General features: G+C 56.7%; 1 protein-coding gene across 6 annotated transcripts in view; it reads right to left on the reverse strand.

Moving 5' to 3' along the window:
• Nucleotides 1–69: 69 nt before the first annotated feature.
• LOC102398572 (kielin cysteine rich BMP regulator) overlaps nucleotides 70–21,563 on the reverse strand; it is a 29,441-nt gene continuing 7,947 nt past the window's right edge. The window contains exons 10-42 of one of the 6 annotated variants that reach the window (XM_025291490.2): nucleotides 21,115–21,203; nucleotides 17,312–17,405; nucleotides 17,106–17,185; nucleotides 16,936–17,029; nucleotides 16,513–16,598; nucleotides 16,357–16,438; nucleotides 15,949–16,101; nucleotides 15,755–15,858; nucleotides 15,584–15,677; nucleotides 14,410–14,583; nucleotides 14,208–14,290; nucleotides 13,965–14,058; nucleotides 13,688–13,876; nucleotides 13,194–13,364; nucleotides 12,286–12,462; nucleotides 11,525–11,610; nucleotides 11,181–11,271; nucleotides 10,971–11,053; nucleotides 10,808–10,901; nucleotides 8,638–8,811; nucleotides 8,288–8,370; nucleotides 7,570–7,690; nucleotides 5,119–5,198; nucleotides 4,832–4,931; nucleotides 4,234–4,322; nucleotides 3,827–3,929; nucleotides 3,587–3,729; nucleotides 3,154–3,326; nucleotides 2,959–3,070; nucleotides 2,766–2,867; nucleotides 1,372–1,536; nucleotides 640–946; nucleotides 70–495 (exon numbers count right to left, since the gene is read on the reverse strand). In XM_025291490.2, the coding sequence (XP_025147275.1) occupies nucleotides 227–495; nucleotides 640–946; nucleotides 1,372–1,536; nucleotides 2,766–2,867; nucleotides 2,959–3,070; nucleotides 3,154–3,326; nucleotides 3,587–3,729; nucleotides 3,827–3,929; nucleotides 4,234–4,322; nucleotides 4,832–4,931; nucleotides 5,119–5,198; nucleotides 7,570–7,690; nucleotides 8,288–8,370; nucleotides 8,638–8,811; nucleotides 10,808–10,901; nucleotides 10,971–11,053; nucleotides 11,181–11,271; nucleotides 11,525–11,610; nucleotides 12,286–12,462; nucleotides 13,194–13,364; nucleotides 13,688–13,876; nucleotides 13,965–14,058; nucleotides 14,208–14,290; nucleotides 14,410–14,583; nucleotides 15,584–15,677; nucleotides 15,755–15,858; nucleotides 15,949–16,101; nucleotides 16,357–16,438; nucleotides 16,513–16,598; nucleotides 16,936–17,029; nucleotides 17,106–17,185; nucleotides 17,312–17,405; nucleotides 21,115–21,203 (4,139 nt within the window). In that variant the 3' untranslated portion in view covers nucleotides 70–226. Of the gene's footprint in view, nucleotides 496–639; nucleotides 947–1,371; nucleotides 1,537–2,765; nucleotides 2,868–2,958; nucleotides 3,071–3,153; nucleotides 3,438–3,586; nucleotides 3,730–3,826; nucleotides 3,930–4,140; nucleotides 4,323–4,831; nucleotides 4,932–5,118; nucleotides 5,199–7,569; nucleotides 7,691–8,287; nucleotides 8,371–8,637; nucleotides 8,812–10,807; nucleotides 10,902–10,970; nucleotides 11,054–11,180; nucleotides 11,272–11,524; nucleotides 11,611–12,285; nucleotides 12,463–13,193; nucleotides 13,365–13,687; nucleotides 13,877–13,964; nucleotides 14,059–14,207; nucleotides 14,291–14,409; nucleotides 14,584–15,583; nucleotides 15,678–15,754; nucleotides 15,859–15,948; nucleotides 16,102–16,356; nucleotides 16,439–16,512; nucleotides 16,599–16,935; nucleotides 17,030–17,105; nucleotides 17,186–17,311; nucleotides 17,406–21,114; nucleotides 21,204–21,563 lie in introns of those variants that run through there. The other 5 variants (XM_025291488.2, XM_044946851.1, XM_025291491.2 and 2 more) reach the window with 5 other exon arrangements.

Consider the following 21,563-nt stretch of genomic DNA (forward strand, 5'->3'; position numbering starts at 1 on the left):
TGGACCGCACATTGCAAACAGCTCCCCCGCCACCCCAGCACCAGGAGGAAGCACACATACACACCAGGAAACCTTAGGGTGGACCCTGAGTTTACTGTTTCTGATGCAACACAGCTGGGGTCTTTGTGGGAGCCACGCCCAGCCTCCCAGCACCCAGGTGGGGCAGGAGATGCTCGCCAAAAGGAAACTTCATGTCCAGATGAGTCCCGGTCAGTGTCGTCCGGGCTCAGGTTGGCCCCTGAGGCTCCTGGCTGGGGTTGCGTGGAGTGCTGGGCAGCTGGTCCCCAGTGAGCAGGACAGGGGGGCAGGCCTCGGGTGAGATACAGTGGGCCTCGTGCTCCACCAGGCCCGCTGGGCACTGGCAGCCGGGGATGCAGGGCCGCACGCAGTGGGCTGCCAGCTCCCCCAGGGGGACGTGCTTGTTGAAGCAGGTGCGGGGACAGGGTGGGCCACACTCATCAAACATGAAGCCGCGGTCCAGGGGGCAGCCCACCACTGTGGGCAGAGTGGAAGGAGGGGTCACCATCCAGTCCCCAGGCTCCCCACCCAACCCCGTGACCCTCCCTTAACCTTTCCTGTCCAGACTTGAGCCCTCCGTGTCACCCCCTCCCCAGCTTGCACTGGGCGCTACCCCCTCACCGCAGAGTGTGGGGCCCCGCCAGGCTGGTGTCACCCCTGCCTGGCGACAGTGGCTAGCATAGGCTTCCAGGGCATCACAGAGGCAGGTGTCAGAGGAGGAACCGGGCCCACAAGCACAGAGGTCATACACGCAGGCGGCAAAGAAGGGGTCTGGTGGCACCACAGCATGGCAGTGACTGAACGGGGCGGACTTCAGCACCGCACACCGGGCGTTGGCCTCACGCCTGGCACGGTACCCTGCTGCCCGGCATGGATCCACCTCACGGCCCTTGGAACAGGGCCGACCAGGTCCTGGGCCCTCTGGGACCTAGATGGGGAAGGCGGCCTTGATCAGGTCAGTGGCCTGGCAGCTGACTTTTGTGTGCTATGTTCTTCCAAGAGCTTTGCACCAAATGTTTTGTTGTAGTCTCAAAAACTTCCTTACAAGAACAGCAAAGAAAGCATCAGCTACTTTTCCTTTCCCCCATTTTACAGATTGTCAAATCAAGGCCCAGAGTAGTTAAGTGTCTTGTCCGAGACTTAGAGTCAGCGAGTGATGAAGTAGGCCTTGGGGATTCAGTGAGATCCCTTCGAACAGGCGCCCCCCGCCCCCCAAGCACTGTAACAAGCAAGAAGAGCCCAGACCTTCCTGAAAGCCCCAAAGCCCAACCCCCCCCTTTCCTTACCAGAGGGCTGCTCTGAGACTCAGGCTCAACTGTGCCTCCCCCAACCCCTCACTTCTGTGCAACTCACCTGCCAGCTATTCCCAAACGCAGCCTCAGTGGACCGGAGCAGTTCCTCAGGGTCCCGCAGGTCATCCTGGGCAAAGCCATTGAAGTTGCCGCAGAGCCCACACATGTGGCCCCGGTAGGAGCCAGGCACTCTCACCTCCACCTGGGACCGCCCATCCCAAAGCACCTGTGCAGAGAGGCAGGGGCTGGAGAGCAGGAGAAAGCCAGGGGCCCCAGGAAGCCCAGGGCCCGTCTCCATGGTGTGTCAGCATGCCCCCTGCAGGAGGGGAGGAGAAAGGACAGGTGGAGTGCCTCATGGAAGGGAGGCTTGCTCTGGCCAAGGCCAGGAAGGCACCTGCGGTGTCAGCCCTGGGCAAACACAGAAGACGTGAAGAGGTGAACACAGCTCCCTCAGGAGGGCACCTTCTCCCGTCATCATCCCTGAGCTAGGCTTCCCCGTGAAATGCAACCCACTTCCAGAGATTCACTCCCTCACGGGCATTCAGGCCTTACAGAGGACAAAGCACAAATAGAGTCTGTATCCTAAGTTTTTGTGTGTGCTAAGTTGCTTCAGTCATGTCTGACTTTGTGCAACCCCCATGGACTATAGCCCACCAGGCTCCTCTGTCCATGGGATTCTCTAGGCAAGAATACTGGAGTGGGTTGCTATACCCTCCTCCAGGAGATCTTCCCAACTCAGGGATCAAACCTGCGTCTTTTATGTTTCCTGCATTGGCGGGCACGTTCTTCACCACTAGTGTCAAGTGGGAAGCCCCATCCTAAGTGTAGATAAGCCATATTTTGTATACTTACAAATGTGCTTGTGGCTGGAGGCAAGGGAGTGAATTACTCTTTGACATGGGAATTGGAATCTCTGAAATCACCTAGGAGAGGGTAGTTGACATTGCACACACCCCCACACCCCCACCCCCCGCTTCCCCTGCTTGAAGGATGGGAAAGCTGAGGCCCAGAGGACTGGCTTCCCTGGTGGCTCAGATGGTAAAGTGTCTGTCTGCAATGTGGGAGACCTAGGTTCCATCCCTGGGTAGGGAAGATCCCCTAGAGAAGGAAATGGCAACCCACTCCAGTATTCTTGCCTGGAAAATTCCACGGATGGAGGAGCCTGGTAGGCTACAGTCCATGGGATCGCAAAGAGTCGGACACGACTGAGCAACTTCACTCACTCACTCAGAGGACTGGCTTAAGGTAATGGCCTAAGAGCCCCAGCACATCAGCGGCTGGAAACCAGGCTCAGAACTCCTTTCATCACACCTGGGGTTCTCTAGCCCTGATTCCTCTTCCCCCTAGAATCCCGCAGAACTCTCTCAGCTCCTTGGCCCCATGGCCTGGCAGGTAGTTGGTATTACCCCTCCTACAGAACAGGCGCCCCCTTCCCCGCACTGGCCCCGGCAGCACCTGGAGCCCCGGCTGGGAGTGCAGCACCACCGTGCGTCCCCGAAGCTCTACATAGAACAGCGGTTCCTGCAGGAAGGGCAAGGCCACAGGGCGCCCGTCCACCTGGAGAAGGGACGTGGGAGGAGGAGCGAGGTCGGGACAGAGAAGGGGACAGCGCTGACCGACCGGCCCCCGGATCCTTGGCTCTACTGACCGTGACCGCCCTGTCCTGCAGCAGCCGCACGGCCACGTCTCCCAGCAGCACAGCCACCTCCTGGGTCCAGGACACGCCGCTCCGGCCCCGGTCATCGTTGGTCACGTGCACGCTGCGGGTGGGAGGCCGGGTGCAGAGATCAGCAGGGCCGGGTGTGGGAGGCGGGCAGGGAGAAAGGCAGAGGGAGCGGCGCACCTAAAGTCCCCGCCACGGCAGTCCTTGGCCAGCACGTAGCTGCAACTGCCCTGGAAATGCAGCAGGCGGCCGTCGAAGGTGCGGTAATGAGGGTCTCCGAAGGCCATGCAGGAAGCGGGCCGGGGCAGGCAGCGAGGACAGCAGCTGCCGGGACTCAGGGCGGGGGCCTCGTCCTGGCCTCCGCCCCGCACACGGTCAGACACGCCGCGCTCCCGGCCAGGCCCCGCGCTGAGCCTCCCCGGAGGACCGAGCATCTCCAAGGAGGCTCCGGGGCTCCCGAGCTCCTGCTGGCGGAGGTCAGGACGCCACCTCGTGGCCATGTCAGACACTGCACGACCCGGGCGAGCCCGGTGTCCTACTTCCCCGGTGCTCCAATTCAGGTGGGCTGTGCCACATGCCCACCCATCCCACCGCCCCAGACCCTGGCACTCACGGGCCCACAGGAGAGCGGCGGGCAGCGCTGGCTCTGGCAGCGCACGGTGCCTGACACGCAGGAGCAGTTGGTGCAGGCGTCCACGTCCCAGCGCTCCCCGGAGGCCACCTGCCGGCCCTGGTGCGCGCACGACGGGGCGGGGGCTGAGGGGACGGGAAGTGGCGAGAGTCAGATGCCCGTCCCTCGCGTTGGGTCTCGCTCCGCGCCCCCGACCCCCAGCCCCATGGCCCTGGCCCGAACCTTGGCATCTCTCACAGCACCTGCCAGCCTCCCGCACCTTCGCCCATCCGCGAGGGCAGGTGAGCGCCTGGCACTCCTCCAGGCGGCACTCCACATGGCCCCGCTGAGGACAAATGTCATTGCTCTAGGGACTTCCGATAGGGTTTGGAGTCCCTGACCTCACACTTCTGCATCAGGGACTAGGCAAGCAACCCTTCTCCTACAAGGGCACCCACTTCATGATCAAGTAGGGCGTGAAATCACCTTCAGCTGCTTGTCCTCACACAAGGGTACCTCTGCCCTCTCACTCAGAGGGGGCGCCTTTTTCTAATTACCTGGAAGACCCCATGTTCTCTGGTCCAGTGTCCTGAGGCCCTTCACTTTTGTCTGTAAGGTCCTCCACCCCCCACCCCCCTCCCCCAGCTCACACGGCAGGTGCACGTGACACAGGCGTTGCTGGGGTCCCGCCAGCTCTCTCCATCCGCCACTGTCCGGCCCTCAGCCTCCACCACACATTCTGAGGACAAAGAAATGGGGATGGGGAAGCACTGTCATTCTGGCTGCATGAGCTCACCCTGAAGGCCCAGGGCAGGGCAGTGCCCACCCCATCTAATTAGTACCCTAAGGGTGTTAATTTCTTCAACCAGCAGCACCATGGCCGACTAAATGGCAGACCTTACGCCAGCGCCCAGGATATCCAGAGCGTCCAGGATACTGAAAGAGCCAGAGGCTGGAACTTTCTCTGGTCTGACTGCCAGCTCAGCAGTGCGATGCCCTGCTAAGTGGGCCTGGGGTCCCTGAGCCCCCTGACAAGCCTCTGGCCGGCCCTGGAGAATCCAGGCTCCATTCCCTGCCTCCCTCCACTTCACGGGTCCCTCCTCTAACGAACAGCCCTCTGTTTCTATAAAAAAACAAAGCCTGCATTCGGAGTCCACACCCCAGGTTGCCCACTTGGCCCATAGACCATGCCTCCTGTCTCCCACCCGGCTCATGTCCTGAGGATGCAGAACAAAACTGGGCACGAACCCTGGCACACGGGGCAGCAGCTCCCAGGGGGTATGTAGCGTTCAGGCAGGGGACAGCTGAGCTCAGGACAGGCCCGGTGAATGCAGAGCCAAGTCAGGTCCTATGGAAGGGCATAGGAACAGCACAGGAAGAAACCGCAGGGAAGGCACAGGGCTTAGGTGGAATGTGACATTCAGGATAAGTGGGCTGGTGTGATTGGGAAGCCTGGAGATGCTAAAGAGAGGAGTCACAGCTACAGAGGAGGAAAAAGAGGGGGCTGGAGGAGCCCCCAAGGAAAGAGGGCTCACCTGGCACTGGCAGCTGTAGCAGGGGTCTGGTGGGGTCAACTCAGACCCCAGCAGGTGCTCTGTGCAGTGGCTCAGCACCTCTGTGAAGACAAGAATGCAGTATGGGAGATGCTGGGGGAGCAGGGACGAAAGCCCCGTTGACTGCCTGCGCCCTTACTGTGCCCCAGGATTTCTTGAGCCCAGGATATACTTATAGCCCTAACACCGTCACTCCAGGGAAGATAAATCCTATTTCCTTTTGTTTCAGCCAAGAAAAGTTTGGACTTTTGACAAGGAACTCTGCTAGGATGGGGGGCCTGGAAATGGACAAAGTGTGGCTTCCTCAGCCTGAGGTCACTAAGGACCATGGGGCTGCCTGGCCTGCCCCTCCCACTTCTGTTCATTTTGTCTGGAAGGAAGCACAATGAGCCAGGTACCCCAGGTCCAATCCTGGCTCCAGCACTCAGAGCCTGTGCCATTTTTGGCAAATTAATCAATTTCTCTGAACTTCAATTTCTTCATCTGTAAAATTCCTCGTCACTGGGTAACTGTGAGAATTAAATGTGAAACTGTTTATTAAAAGCACCAAGTACAGTGCGTGGCATACAGTAGGTGCTTAATAAGAATGGAAATAGTGACGGACTTTAAATTTTCTTAGGTTCCAAAATCACTGCAGATGGTGACTGCAGCCATGAAATTAAAAGATGCTTGCTCCTTGGAAGAAAAGCTATGACAAACCTAGACAGCATATTAAAAAGCAGAGATATTACTTTGCCAACAAAGGTCTATCTAGTCAAAGCTAGGTTTTTTCCAGTAGTCATGTGTGGATGCGAGAGTTGGACTATAAAGAAGGCTGAGCACCTTAAAGGCTGATGCTTTTGAACTGTGGTGTTGGAGAAGACTCTTGAGAGTCCCTTGGGCTGCAAGGAGATCCAACCAGTCCATCCTAAAGGAGATCAGTCCTGGGTGTTCATTGGAAGGACTGATGCTGAAACTGAACCTCCAATACTTTGGCCACCTGATCTGAAGAGCCGACTCATTAATAAAGACCCTGATGCTGGGAAAGATTGATGGCAGAAGGAGAAGGGGACGACAGAGAACGAGATGGCTGATGGGCATCACTGACTCAATGCGCATGAGTTTGAGCAAGCTCTGGGAAATGGTGAAGGACAGGGAAGCCTGGCGTGCTGCAGTCCATGGGGTCACAGATAGTCAGACATGACTGAGTGACTGAACAACAGCAGCAGTACGTGGCATACAGTAGGTGCTTAATAAGTATAATTATTTTTCTCTCCCCCTACAGCACATTCTAGCAGGTGTTGGTAAGGATAGCTCTCCCCACCTCTGTAGCTGGACCACCCAGTGCCCCTCTGGTCCTAAGATCCCTGCCCTCAACAAGCCAGCAGCCTGCACAACTGCAAACCTGTAGCACCACCTGCTGGACAAGAGGTGGCAGGCTTCAGCTCAGTTCAGTTCAGTCACTCAGTTGTGTCTGACTCTTTGTGACCCCATGGACTGCAGCACTCCAGGCCTCCCTGTCCTTTACCAACTCCCAGAGCTTGCTCAAACTCATGTCCATCGAGTCTGTGATGCCATCCAACCATCTCATCCTCTGTTTTCCCCTTCTCCTCCTGCCTTCAATCTTCCCCAGCATTAGCATCTTTTCCAATGAGTCAGTTCTTCGAATCAGGTGGCCAAAGTATTGGAGCTTCAGCTTCAGCTTCTTCCTTCATTCAGTCCTTCCAATGAATATTCATGATTGATTTCCTTTAGGATTGACTGGTTGGATCTCCTTGCAGCCCAAGGGACTCTCAAGAGTCTTCTCCAACACCACAGTTCAAAAGCATCAATTTTTCGACACTCAGCTTTTCTTTATAGTCTAACTCTTACATACATACATGGCTACTGGAAAAACCATAACTTTGACTAGACAGACCTTTGTTGGCAAAATAATGTCTCTGCTTTTTAATATGTTATCTAGGTTTGTCATAGCTTTTCTTCTAAGGAGCAAGCGTCTTTTAATTTCATCACTGCAGTTACCATCTGCAGTGATTTTGGAACCCAAGAAAATAAAGTCTGTCACTGTTTCCATTGTTTTCCCATCTATATGCCATGAAGTGATGGGACCAGATGCCATGATCTTAGTTTTTTGAATGTTGAGTTTTAAGCCAACTTTTTCACTCTCCTCTTTCACTTTCACCAAGAGGCTCTTTAGTTCCTCTTCACTTTTTGCCATAAGGGTGGTGTCACCTGTGTATCTGAGGTTATTGATATTTCTCCCAGCAACAATTAGTTTCCCTGGTTTCCCCTTAGGGCCGTACAGATCTCACTGGCTAGGGTGTGGGCTTCTAGAACAACCCACTGGACTGAGGAAGGGGCTGGGACTGTGGAGGAGAGCTGGCTGGCCCTTCTGGTGTCACTCTGGGGGATGGCAGCCCTGCCCTCTTGGCCTCCCCCAGCCCGGGGACTCACCGGCACAGGTCGGGCAGCACTGCTGTGGGCCTGGGGTCAGGAGCTGGCTGGTGGGGCAGCCCGCCAGGTGGGGACACTGCCGCCGGTGACAGCGCAGGCTGGGTGTCCCCTCGGGCTGCAGCTGGACGAGAGAGCAGAGGGTGGGGTCCGGGCCACGGAAGCCAAGAGCCGCCCCCTTTCCCCTGGACTCCAGGCACCTCTTGTCTGCCTTGTGCAGGTCAGACTCCCGTCTGCAGAGAGATTCAACCTCTCCCCAGACTTGCCCCTCACCCCCCGCCCCAATCCTCAGAGGTGACCTATGGGGTGCCTGCTCCTGTAGTCACTTGGGCATGAGCCTTTGTGTGACCTTTGAGCCTTCTGCAAGCTCAGGGCATCTTCCCTCCCCAGTCCCACTGCCTAATCTCCTGATCCATGACATCATTTGCCTGCTCAAAACCCTTCCATTGGCTCACCGTGCTTTCAAACAGACTTCCCCCGATAGGGTCCCCAACCACTTCCCAGGTGCCTCCCCCCAGATTTCTACCCACACCACCCTCCACTCCAGCCGGATGGGCCTACACACTGCCTGCCCCACAACCCCAGACTTCCTGGCCCTGTTGGCCCTTCACCCGGAGCCTCTGCCTCACTCCCTGGCCTCAGGGACACACGCCTGTCCCTGACCCCACAGTGCCTGCTCCCCACAGTGTCCAGGCTGCCCCTCCACGGTGCCCTCCCCTACCTCACAGACGCAGACTTCGCAGGGGTCTGCACCGGGCTGGAAGCTCTCTCCTGGCTCATACTTCCGACCCTCATGCTCACAGTCTTGTTGGAGGGTGAAGGTTGGGGGGGTGGGGGGGTAGGAGGGGTACGGGTGGGGTGGGGTAAGAGTAGAACAGAACCAGGGAACTTTCAGACTGGCCGCCATGCCGGGGGTGGGGGTTCTCTGCCCCTTGGACCCCCCAACCTCAGAGATTGGAGTGTGTATAAGAACGGGGGCCACCCAGCCCAGGGCAATGGCAGGGAGATGCTGACTGGCTCTGCCTCCTTGCCACCCCCCGCCTCACCCCTCCCCGGGCATCGAGGGCATACCAGAGCACCGAGGGCAGCAGTCACTGGGCCCCTGGTGGGGCTGGGCACAGGAGGTGACACACTGGATGCGGGCACAGGTGATGACACCCTCGTGACACGTGCAGGAGGAGCAGGGGCTGTCAGGGGGCTTCCAGCTACTGCCTTCGGGGTGCTCCTCCCCATGAAACAGGCAGCCTGTGTCCAAGGTGGGCAGGGGTGAGCTCTGAGTCTGGGTTCTGCATGTCTGCCCCGGCCCCCTGCCCCACTCTGCGTAGTCAGTTGGGCATGTGGGTAACCAGGAGGGGCTTCTTCAGGGCTGGAGTAGGAAGCTGGGACAGAACCCCTGTGTGTGCTGGAGGGGAAAGACACCGGGTCAGGGTCAGAACACCCAGGTTCTAATCCTGTTTCTGCTTGCTTGCTAGACCCCAAGCCAGGCAGCAAGCGCTGCCCGTCACAGCCCAGCACCAGCAGCAGTACCAGGCCTGCGGCAGGAGGGCGATACATACACGTGACACTAGAGGTAAAGAGCCTGCCTGCCAACACGGGAGACACAAGAGGCACAGCGTGGATCCCTGGGTCTGGAAGATCTCTCGGAGGAGGAAATGGCAACCCACTCCAGTATCTGTGCCTGGAGAATCCCATGGACAGAGGAGCCTCGCAGGCTACAATCCATGGGGTTGCAAAGAGTCGGACAGGACTGAAGCGACTTAGCAGGCATGCACGGGATGAATGAAATGTTCCATCACTAGTCATGTGCCCAAGGTAACTCCATCTCTCCAAGCCTCAATTTCCTTACCCATTAAATGGAGGTTTCTTCTGTCCTGCCTACCTCCCAGGCTAAGCAGATACTCATGGTTCTTATACCATTTGGGGCAGTGTATGGGGTTAGGGTCTTCTTCATAGGCTAAAAAAGACCCCTATTCTAGAACCAGGCAGCCTAGATACAAATCTTGACTCTGCCACCTACTTGCTAAGTGACCACAGGTAAGTTATGTTAACTCTCTGTACCTCAGTTTTCTCACCTGTAAAATGGAAATAATTAATCATAATACCTACCTGATAAGATGGTGTGTATAAAGTGCCTAACTCAGGGTCTGGCACATGGTATGTACTCAACAAATGTTAACTATCATGAGTACCATTATGAACCACAGCCTTTGACTGTGTGGATCACAACAAACTGGAAAATTCTTAAAGAGACGGGAATACCAGACCACTTGACCTGCCTCCTGAGAAATCTGTATGCAGGTCAAGAAGCAACAGTTAGAAGGACATGGAACAACAAACTGGTTCCAAATTGGGGAAGGAGTACATCAAGGCTGTATATTGTCACCCTGCTTATTTAACTTGTATGCAGAGTACATCATGAGAAATGCTAGACTGGATGAAGCACAAGCTAGAATCTAGATTCCTGGGAGAAATATCAACAACCTCAGATGCAGATGACACCACACTTATGGCAGAAAGCAAAGAAGAACTAAAGAGCCTCTTGATGAAAGTGAAAGAGGAGAGTGAAAACGTTGGCTTAAAACTCAACATTCAGAAAACTAAGATCATGGCATCTGATCCCATCACTTCATGGCAAATAGATGGGGAAATGGAAACAGTGACAGCCTGGAAATCAGTCCTGAATATTCACTGGAAGGATTGATGCTGAAGCTGAAACTCCAACACTTTGGCCACCTGATGCAACTAACTGACTCATTTGAAAAGACACTGATGCCAGGAAAGATTGAAGGCAGGAGGAGAAGGGGACGACAGAGGATGAGATGGCTGGATGGCATCACTGACTCAATGAACACGAGTCTGAGTAAACTCTGAGAGTTGGTGATGGACAGGGAGGCCTGGTGTGCTGCGGTTCATGGGGTCGCAAAGAGTCGGACACAACTGAGCGACTGAACTGAACTGAACCGATATGAATGGGGTGTGGTTAGGAACAGGATAGCTTTGAGGAGATTCCAGTAAGAGTCTAGAAGGAGAAATGGGCTGGGCAGGCCAGGGGCAGGAACAGAAAGGAAGAGATGAAGGTGGGCATGGTGAGAGCTCAAGTCCTGAGGTGTGGGCAGGCCAGAAGGGTGGACAGGGAGGTGGAAAGGCTGGAGGACAGCTGAGGGGAGGGCGGTGGGGCAGATGGAGGGATACGGGACCCAGCAACCGAAACAAGGGGGCAGCCCCCATCAGCCTGGCACACCTCTGCAGCGAGGACAGCAGCTCCCCAGCTCCGTGACCTGGAGCGGGCAGGACAGGGGCGGGCAGCGCTGCCGCACACAGCTGACCTGGCCGGCCTGTGGGAGAGGCAGGCTCAGTGGCTTGCTCCCCCTGCCCCCAGCCCCTCGGGCACCTCCCTGCCACACCTGACAGAGACAGCGCTCACAGCTGCCTGTGGGCCCCTCGAACTCCTCCCCGTCCTGGTACTCCTGGCCCTGAGAGAGGCAGCCTGTGGGCGACACGTGTCCTGGGTGAGGCTGCAGGGTCGAGCCACCTTGCCCAGTCCCACCTCAGGCCTGGCAGAGAGGGAGGGAGGAGGGGCAGAGAAGCGCGTGGGGGCAGGCGTGTGTGCTCACTGTGGCAAACGGGGCAGAAGCAGGGTCCTGAAGAGGGGCGAGGGCAGAGAGCTGGAGGACACGGCTTCTTCCGGCAGCGCATGGAGCCTTCCTGGGGGAGAGAGGTCGCCCGGCCACATCCCGACCCCCGTGTCATCACACCCTCAAACAGGGCTGCACATGGCCCTGCCGTGGGGGGTACCCGTACTGACCCCCTGCCCCGGCCCCGGGAGACCTGAACCCAATCCTGCTCCCAGTGGATGTCACAGGCAGAGTGCAGCCCAGGAGGAGGAATAACCTTTTTTCTTGCCAGAGAGGAGGATCAAGGGATGAAGGGTTCCCAAGCCCCCAGAGGACCACCTCACCTGGCAGGTGCAGAGCGAGCAGGCGGGGTCTAGTGGGTCAGGAAGGGTCTCTCCAGGGGCAGCAGTGACCCCATGATAGAGGCATCCTGGCAGAAAAGGGAACGCAGTGGAAGGGGCTGCAATCAGCGGAGCCTTCCACCCACCCACTCACACACACACACACACACACACACACACACACCGGGCCACACACCACAGCCGGGCCTGGGGTCCTCTACCAAAGCTTAGCTACAGTCCGAAAGGGAGAGGTGAATGGCTGGGAAGGGGAGGGATGGGAGGAAAGACTTTGGCCAGACCACGGTGGAGAGACTTGTGTGCGTGAAGCAGGGGAGGACAGAGAGTAAGATCGCAGACCACAGGCCGGGGTGGGAGGCGGATGTGAGGGAGGGGCACCTGGAAATGAAGGTGAGAGGTGGGCTGGGCTTGGGAGGGTGGATGAAGGAAGCCAGGAGGGAAGGAAGGTGCTGGGCGTGTTGGGTGACTCAAGGGTTGTGGGAATCACTGAACGGCTTCGAGCCTCGTGACATGTTTGAGGGAGGCAGGGTGACAGCCGAAGGACGTGAAGGTCTGGCCACACAGACCTTCTGCGTGTTTGGTGAGTACGACAGTCAGCGTGAGGTGACAGCAGAGACCCAGAGGAGGCTGAGAATGGGGTGAGGAACCCGAGGAGAATCCAGGGTGTGGGCTTGCTGCGAGGCTGTCTCAGGGGAGGGTGACAGGGACCAGACCCACTGACAGGGGCAGTGGGAGGGCAGGTCTACCCTGGCAGGTCGGGCAGCAGTGCCCAGCTCGGGTGAGTGGGTGGCTGCAGCCCAGGGGCTCACAGGGCCGGCGGCCGCAGGTCACGAAGCCTCCGAGGCAGGTACACAGGTTGCAGGGCTCACGGGGATCTGGGAACTCCTGGCCGCTCAGGTAGGACTCCCCCAGATACTCACAGCCTTCAAGAGAGGACAGGGAGGCCAAGGTGGAGGAGCGGAAATCAGAGAGGAGACCGGTCGTCTGACTCTGAGCTTGGACCTGGCCTGAGTTCAAGGGCTCAAAGGGCACCTGGGGGCAAAGGGCAGGGCTAAGTGCTGGCAGTGGAGGCGGGGTGCGCAGGGGGGTGGATGGACTGGCCAAAGGACAGACTTTCTCCCCTTTGGTCTGCAAAGAAGCCCCTTGTCCAGTCTATAGGGAAAATCCACCTAGAATTTAGTCCAGGGATTTTTTTCTTATAATAATGAATATCTTTGATCCATACCAGGGCAGTAAATTGGATGGCATCACTGACTCTATGGACATGAGTTTGAGAAAGCTCCGGGAGTTGGTGATGGACAGGCAAGTCTGGTGTGCTGCAGTCCATGGGGTTACAAAGAGTTGGACATGACTGAGTGACTGAACTGAGGGCAGTAAAGGGGATTCCCTCGTGGCTCAGATGGTAAAGAATCTGCCTGCAGTGCAGGAGACCTGGGTTTGATCTCTGGGTTAGGAAGATCCCCTGGAAAAGGAAATGGCAACCCACTCCAGTATTCTTGCCTGGAAAATCCCATGGACGGAGAAGCCTGGCAGGCTACAATCCATGGGGTCGCAAAGAGTCGGACATGACTGAAGTGACTTAGCATGCGCGCTGGGCAGTAAAGAAGACTTTGAGCCCGCCCTCCCAGCCCACCCCCCAGTCCCTGTTCCTCACCATCACAGACAGGGCAGCAGTCACCCTGGGCAGGGAAGGGGCACTGGGCAGGTGCACAGGCCCTGGGCTCACAGCTAACGCTGCCTTCCCAGCAGAGGCAGATGTGACATCTGGCAGTGGGCGAAGGGAAGCGCTCCCCGCTGGCGAACTCCTTCCCCTGGTACAGGCAGCCTAGGGGGGCAGGAGAGGGGCTGGGGGCTCGTGGAGTACCAGGTGCATTACCAGGGCATGCTGCCCTCCCAGTCCTAAAGGCCAAGCCATCCTGGAGACCACCCCCCACCCTGCCAGGCCCTGTGGATCAGGTGGGCACTGTTTCCCCGTTTTCTTAGTGAGAACCCCAATGTGGGAGGGGCAGGCCAGGAGGAAGTGGGGAGAGGAGGTGGCACCCTCCTGGAGATAAAGAGGGGCATGGAGGAAGAGGGGCACCAAGAAGGCGAGGGGTGGAGTTGGAAGAAGTGGGGACAGGGCAGGGAGGGGGACGGCCAGGGCATTACCGTCACAGGAGGGGCAGCAGGGCCCCTGGTGCGGGTGGGTGCAGGGCACAGGAGGGCAGGGCAGTCTCCGGCAGGACACCAAGCCGTTCAGGCAGAGGCAGCGGCGGCAGGGGTCGTCGGGCGGGGAGAAGTGCTCCTGGTGGCGGGCGGGGACCAAGCCCCCTGGCCGGGGGCAGCCCGAGGGGGCGGCTGCAGGGGAGAGCCTCCATCAGTGGGGCTGGGGACAAGCTGCGGAGGGGATCCAGCCTGGAGAGGCGGCGAGGGGCGCAGCGCCTACCTGGGCACTGTGGGCAGCACTCTCTGGGCAGCAGGACCGGCTCTGGGCAGGGCAAGGGTGGGCAGCGGCGTGCCAGGCACTGCACAGCGCCTCCCTGCAGGTGGACCAGGCCAGGGCCAGTTAGCATAGGAGGTGGAGGAGACCCCATACCTTCCCACCCTGATCTTGGCTGACCTCTCCTGGTCTCCCCAAGCCCCACCCTCCCTCCACCAACTCCTCCTCCCATCTGCATGGCAGACTCACCAGACAGTGACACAGACGGCAGGGGTCGGAGGGGTGGGGGAAGTCGGCCCCGTTGGGGTACTCTTTCCCACCAAAGGCACAACCTGGAGGAGAGGGCAGCTAGAGGCCCGGGGGAAGCCCTCCTCCCCCAAGGGCACACTGCCCTCTCCAGGCCTAAAGGCCAAGCAATCCCGGAAACCACCCCCTATTCTGCTCGCCTCACCATTGCAGTTGTTCTGGCAACAGACACCCGGCAGCGGGTGGGCACAGGAGGTCCGGGGGCAGACCCGGGGTTGGCAGTGGGCATGGCCTTCCCGGCACTGGCATTCCTGGCAGGGATCTCGGGGGTGCGAGAAGCGCTCACCGTCCACAAACACCTGTTTCTCCAGGACGCAGTCTGCACAGTGGGGTGGGGGGTGGGCAGGATGGGGGCACAGAGACAGCGCAAGGAGCAGGCTGACAGCCCCTCCCGCCTTGAGTCCAGAGCCACCGCAGAAGTGCCACTTGGAAGCTGTCCCCATGGAGGGAGAGGAGGAGGAGGGGCTGTGTACACACGCAAGGGTATATCTGTGAGCACACACGCGTGTGTGTATGTGTGTAGTCCCTTTACCTGCAGGCAGATGTGTGTGCCTCTGAGGGTGAAGAGCTGAAGGGCGAGTGCACGTGCCTGCCTGTGTTTGTGATTTGCGCCCTGCACACTCTCCATGTGGGTGGGGATCAGGGCACACCACATCCCAGCTCCCAGCCTATGGTATGGAAAACTTGAACACTTGTCATCTGAACCCATCTTGTACAGGTAGATACACAAGATCCAGGTGTGCGGGCAGTGGAAGAGGAAGTAGTGCAAGATGGGAGAGAAGGGTGGGTGTAGTAACATGAAGGGACAAACATGTCTACCGTGTCTCCCACCCCTGCCTTGTGAGTTCCAGAGAGTTCCAAGCTGTGTCAGACTGAAAACAATTCAGAAGGCCATTGCTGTCTAAAGTTAGGGTTAAGGTTAGGCCCCAAGGGGGGCTTGCCTGATAGCTCAGTTGGTAAAGAATCTGCCTGCAATGCAGGAGACCCTGGTTTGATTCCTGAGTCAGGAAGATCTGCTGGAGAAGGGATAGGCTACCCACTCCAGTGTTCCTGGGCTTCCCTTGCAGCTCAGCTAGTAAAGAATCTGCCTGCAATGTGGGAGACCTGGGTTCAATCCTGGGTTGGGAAGATCCCCTGGAGAAGGGAAAAGCTACCCACTTCAGCATTCTGGCCTGGAGAATTCCATGGACTGTATAGTCTATGGAGTAGCAAAGAGCTGGACATGACTGTGCGACTTTCACTTTCACTAAGGGCCCAAGGGGCCATGGAGTGTTAGAGTCAAGGGTCCCCTGAGCCACACAGGTGCAGTAAGTACATACCTGGGCACCTGGGGCAGCACTGGCCGGGTCCCCTCTGAGGCCTGGCACAGGTTGTGGGAGGGCAGTTGACCAAGGAGCACGTCACGGTCCCGTCCTGGGAGCGGGTGAGAGGGCAATGGTGGTGGGTCCTGGGAGGGGCTGAGCCGGGTAGCAGCAAGCCTGGGGAGGTACCTCGCAGTGGCAGGTGTGGCAAGGGTCTGCGTCTGTGAAGTTCTGCCCGTTGGCATACACTTGGCCATGGTAAGTGCAGTTCTCACAGCTGGGGCAGCAGGCACCTGGGCAGGGCATGTGGGTCAGAGCCCTACCCATCAAGGTGAACTGGTCAAGGCATGGGGGAGAAAGCTAGCTCGGGGCAGGGCACTCACCCGGGGGCTGGGTGGGGTGCTGGCAGGGGGCTGGGGAGCAGAGCAAAGTCCCACACACAGGCACCCCAGCTTGACAGGAGCAGGTCGTGCAGGGCTGGCCATCAGGCTCCCACTGGACACCCTCAGCAAACTCCTCTCCATCAAGCACGCAGACTACAGTGGTGTGAGGCAGGGAATGCGTGTCACCATGGCAACCCAGGCACCTCCATCCATCCCTGTCCTTCCCAGACTACCCAGAACCCTTCCCAGGACCCTAGCTTTGCCATCCCCACAGCAGCCTCTGAACCCACTCTGGAATGGCTGGTGGACTTAGGGATGTGCCCCCCCTTACTGTGAAGAAACACTCCTGGCTGCTGTGAGCAGCACCCTTTCATGGTTGTTCCCTGCCCCATCCCCCAATACACACACCTGAGCAGGGCTTGGGGCCAGAGTCAGGCAGGGTGCAGGGCATGCCTGGGCACTCGCGCTCCTCGCAGGAGACTTCACCAGCCTAGGAGGGAGGCTGGGTGAGAGGCCCTCAGGGGACAAGACAGACCTGGGATGTGAGACAGCAGGACTGCCTACCTGGCAGGAGCAGCGGGCACAGCGGCCACTCTCTTGGAGTTGGAAGGTCTCCTGGTTCTGATACCTGTGTCCCTGGTACTCACAGCCTGGACAGGAGGACAGAGGGGCAGGGGGACAGGGCTGGGGGCTGATGGGGAAGTCTCACCACACTTGAGGCCTCCACCGCCCCCCCATCCTGATAAGGACAGTCAAACGTGTCCTCCAGGAAGCCCTGCCTGCCAGCTTCCGCCAGCCCCCAGGTGCCCAGCATGCCATGAGGCGAGGTGAGAACTCGTCCCTCACCCTTGGTGACAGAGCTTAGGTTGGTTCAAGGGGGCTTCTGTAGGTTCTGTAGAGGCAACCCCCCAGCCCCAACCCCCAGACCCAGAGCCTCTCCTGGGGCAGCGGCTAGCCCTCCCCCTGGTGACTGGAGCCCTCACTCACTGTCACAGACAGGGCAGCACTCCCCCGGGGTCCTGCCTGGGTGTCTGCAGGGTGTGGGTGGGCAGGGCGGAGGCTCACACTGGATACTCCCATTCTGCCAAAAAGGCCTGGTCAACATGCGAGAGGCAGGCCCAGACGCCAGCCCCTCCCTGCCGGGCAGCCACACTCACGGCACAGCGGCAGTGCAAGCAGGGGTCCCCAGAGCCCACGGGCTCCCCGCTGCGGTAGTCCCGCCCGTTTAGGAAACAGCCTGTTGGGAAGACGGTGCCTGAGACCCTCCTCAGGGCCACATGCCAGTCAGTGTCCTGGTCTTCTCAGGAGGCCTGTGATAGGCTGTCCATCCGCTTTCCAATCCCCCGACCACCTGCTGACTCACCATCACACACCGGGCAGCAGGTGCCCGGGAGGGGCCGGGCAGGGTATGGGCACAGACTGGCACATTCCCGCTGGTGGCACCGGATGTGGCCCTCCTGTGGGGGGCAGAGGAAGGGGCCATCAGAGCACAGCCAGGTAGCAAAACAGCCTTCGAGTCCTAGCTATCCATTAACTAGATGTTGTTATGAGCAAATTGTGTCCCCCTTCATATTCTTAGGTTGCAGTCCTAACCCCATCAGAATGTGACCTTATTTGGAAATAGAGTCGTAGCAGATGTAATCACATAAGATGAGGTGAGGCTGGAAGGGGGTGGTCCCTGATCCAACGACTGGTGTTCTTTTAAAAAGGAGAAATTTGGACACAGACACACACAGGGAGAGCAGCATGTGGAGACAAAGGCAGAAGCCACAGGGTGCCAAGGATTGCCATCCAGCCGCCAGAGCTGGAGAGGGGCCTGGAACAGTCTCCCTGACAGTTCTCAGTCAGAACCAACCCTGCCAGCACCTCGATCTTGGACTTCTGCCTCCAGAACCATGAGAGGACCGATCACTGTTGTTTAAGCTACTCTTTGTGGCACTTTGTTACTGCAGCCCTAAAAACAAATACAGATGTATAACGTGGCATGTCACCTAAAGTTCTCTGTGACTCAGTTTACTCATCTGGAAAAAAAAGAGAATGATCCTATTTGCAGGAATAGAAATGCAGATGTAGAGAATGGACCTATGGCACGAGGGAAGGAGGTAGGGGAGGGGAGGAGCTGGGAGAGTAGCGCTGAGATACATGCAGTACCATGTGTAAATAGCTAGCTGATGGGAAGCTGCTGCGATAGCACAGGGAGCTCAGCTCGGTGCTCTATGATGACCTAGAGGGGTGGGAGAGAGGCTCAAGAGGGAGGTGACATGTGTATATGCATAACTGATTCTAGTCTAGTCAAGGCTATGGTTTTTCCAGTGGTCATGTATGGATGTGAGAATTGGACCATAAAGAAAGTTGAGCCCTGAAGAATGAATGCTTTTGAACTGTGGTGTTGGAGAAGACTCTTGAGAGTCCCCTGGACTGCAAGGAGATCCAACCAGTCCATCCTAAAGGAAATCAGTCCTGAATATTCCTTGGAAGGACTGACGCTGAAGTTGAAACTCCAATACTTTGGTCACCTAATGGGAAGAACTGACTCATTGGAAAAGACGCTAATGCTGGGAAAGATTGAAGGCAGGAGGAGAACGGGACGACAGAGGATGAGATTTTGGATGGCATGACCAGCTTGATGGACATGAGTTTGCGTAAGCTCCAGGAGTTGGTGATGGACAGGGAAGCCTGGCATGCTTCAGTCCACAGGGTCGCAAAGAGCTGGACACGACTGAGTGACTGAACTGATAGCTGATTCACTTTGTTGTACTGCAGAAACCAACAGAACATTGTAAAGCAATTAAACTCCAATAAAGAACTTTTAAAATAATGAAATAAAAAAATGTTTAAGGAGACAATAATAGTGCTGTCCTCACAGCCTTGTATGGGCATAAGATAAGTATGTGGTGTGGCATCCACCTCCAGAAGCTGACACTTAACAAACACACAGCTGCTACGACTCCCCACGGTCTTTCCCAGACAGACCCAGTCCCTGGTGTTCACACCTATACCTGGCTCGCTACCTCCAGCCCCATGAGTGTTTCTCACAGGTGGGGTGGGGATGTGGGGTGTCAGTGTGAACAGGGCAGGGAAGCACATGGTAACAAGGGAGTGGGAGCACCATGGCCTTCACAGTGGAGTCCTTCGTCCTTGCTGAGCTGTCAGGAAGCTCTGTGGCTCTGGCTACAGCCCTCTGAATCACAGCCTTCCTTGGCGTGCACCCTGCCTGGACGTGAGGCCTTCGTGTCTCTGCCTTTCTCCCCCAGGCTTTGCCCTGACTCTTCCCTATATCTGGTGTCTTAGTCCATTCAGGCTTCTGTAATAAAAATCCTGTAGTCTGGGTGGCTTATAAACAACAAAAATTTCTCACTGTGTGGGAGGCCAGGGAGTTCAAAATAAAGGTGTTAGGAGTTTGAATGTCTGGTGAGAGGCCCGTTCCTGCTTCAAGCATGAGTGCCTGCTAAGTTGCTTCAGTCATGTACAACTCTTAGAGATGCTTTGGACTGTAGCTTGTCAGGCTCCTCTGTCCATGGGCTTCTCCAGGCAAGAATACTGGAATAGGTTGCCATGCCCTCCTCTAGGGGATATTCCCAGTCTTGCTTCATAGATGGCTGTCTTCTTGCTTGTGTCCCCCACATGGTGAAAGGGGCAAGAGAGCTCTCTGGGGTCTTTTTTTATTTTTGGCTGTACTTGTTGTGCTCTGTGGCACACACAATCTTAGTTCCCCAACCAGGGATCAAACCTGTGCCCCATGCAATGGAAGTACGGAGTCTTAACCACAGGACCACAGGGAAATCCCTCTGGGGTCTTTTTTTTATATATATAAATAAAGGCACTAATCCCATTCGTTACTTTGCCAACAAAAGTCCATCTAGTCAAAGCTATGGTTTTTCCAGTAGTCATGTATGAATGTGAGAGTTGGACTATAAAAAAAGGCTGAGTGCTGAAGAATTGATGCTTGTGAACTGTGGTGTTGGAGAAGACTCTTGAGAGTCCCTTGGACTGCAAGGAGATCAAACCAGTCCATCCTAAAGGAAATCAGTCCTGAATATTCATTGGAAGGACTGATGCTGAAGCTGAAGTTACAGTACTTTGGCCATCCGATGCGAAGAGCCAACTCTTTAGAAAAGACCTTGATGTTGGGAAAGATTGAAGACAGGAGAAGAAGGGAATGACAGAGGACAAAATGGTTGGATGGCATTATCGACTCGATGGACATGAGTTAGAGCAAGCTCTGGGAGATGGTGATGGACAGGGAAGCCTGGTGTGCTGCGGTCCATGGGGTAAAAAAGAGTTAGACCCCATGGACCGAGCAACTGAACAACAACAAAATCCCAATCATGAGGGCTCTACCCTCTAGAAGTAATTACCGCCCAAAGGCCCCACCTCCTAATACCATCATGTAGGGGTTAAAATTTCAACATATGAATTTGAGGGGGGCACACATTCAGTCTATAGCACCTGGAGTGTCCCCCCATTCCTCCTCTTACTCACTCATTCAGACCTAAGTAAACACCACCCCACCCCGAAGTTTTTCTAGATCTGTGCTGCCCAATAGAAATATAACACAAACCACGTATGTCATTTAAAATTCCCTGGTAGTCAAAATTCAAAAAGAAAAAGAATCAGATGGAACTAAATGTTAACATTATATTCCACTCAAACCAATGTATCCAAGAAGTTATTTCAACATGTAATCAACATGAAGTGTTAATGAGACATTTTATGCATCTTTCTCTCATTATATGTCTTTGAAATCCAGTGCATAGTCTACCCTTAAAGCCCATCTCAAACAGGATGGTCACATTTTGAGGGCTCAGTGTCCACACGGAGTGGCTCCTGCTCAGACAGCAGGGCTCCGGACATCTCAGATCAACTGTATTTCTCCGTCCCTAGAGTTTGTGCCCCCGTCACATCCTGCCTGCCCAGCCTCACTCCTCCTGTAGCCTGAAGTGCCTTGTTTGGGTTCACAAACATGCTGCCCACCTACTGTGCTTGGAACTGGACATATGGGGCACGACCCCTTCCCCAGCCTCACAGCCTCCAGAATTGGGTCTCCTCCATCTCTGTCCCCTCACAGTGCCTTTTGGGATGTGTTCAGTGGAGTGAAGGAATGAATCTGGGTGACCCGGGGTCGGGTAGTGGTGGGGACAGCCTCAGAGCAGCATGGGGACTCACCAGGCACTGGCAGATCCGGCAGGGGTCCCCAGGGGTGGTCCACTCTTGGCCATGCTCCCAGTGAGAACCATTTTCTGTGCAGCCTTGAGCTGGGGGAGACAGGCAGAAAGGAAGCCTGGTGGAAATTTCAGCCAGACCCTCCCTCCTCCACATGCCCTCTGAGGGTCCTCCTCAGAGCCTAAACCCCACCAGATCCTGCCTCTGCCTGGACCCCTTGCCCCAGCTTCCTAGCACCCAAGGCAGGGTCAAGCCCAAGCTCCTTGGCCTGATTTTCTAGGTCTTCGAGGGCCAGCATGGCCACGCCCACCTGTCTCTGCCCTCCCCCCCCACCTCTCAGTGTAAGCCACGCCCACCAGCCTGCGCCTTCCCAACCAACACACGCCCACCTCACATGGAGTGTCAGTCCCAAACTGCCCTCTCTTCCTGGCATGCCCTCTGTCCTTCACCTA

Source organism: Bubalus bubalis, chromosome 8 (assembly GCF_019923935.1).
Source record: "Bubalus bubalis isolate 160015118507 breed Murrah chromosome 8, NDDB_SH_1, whole genome shotgun sequence".
Lineage (NCBI taxonomy): Eukaryota > Metazoa > Chordata > Mammalia > Artiodactyla > Bovidae > Bubalus > Bubalus bubalis.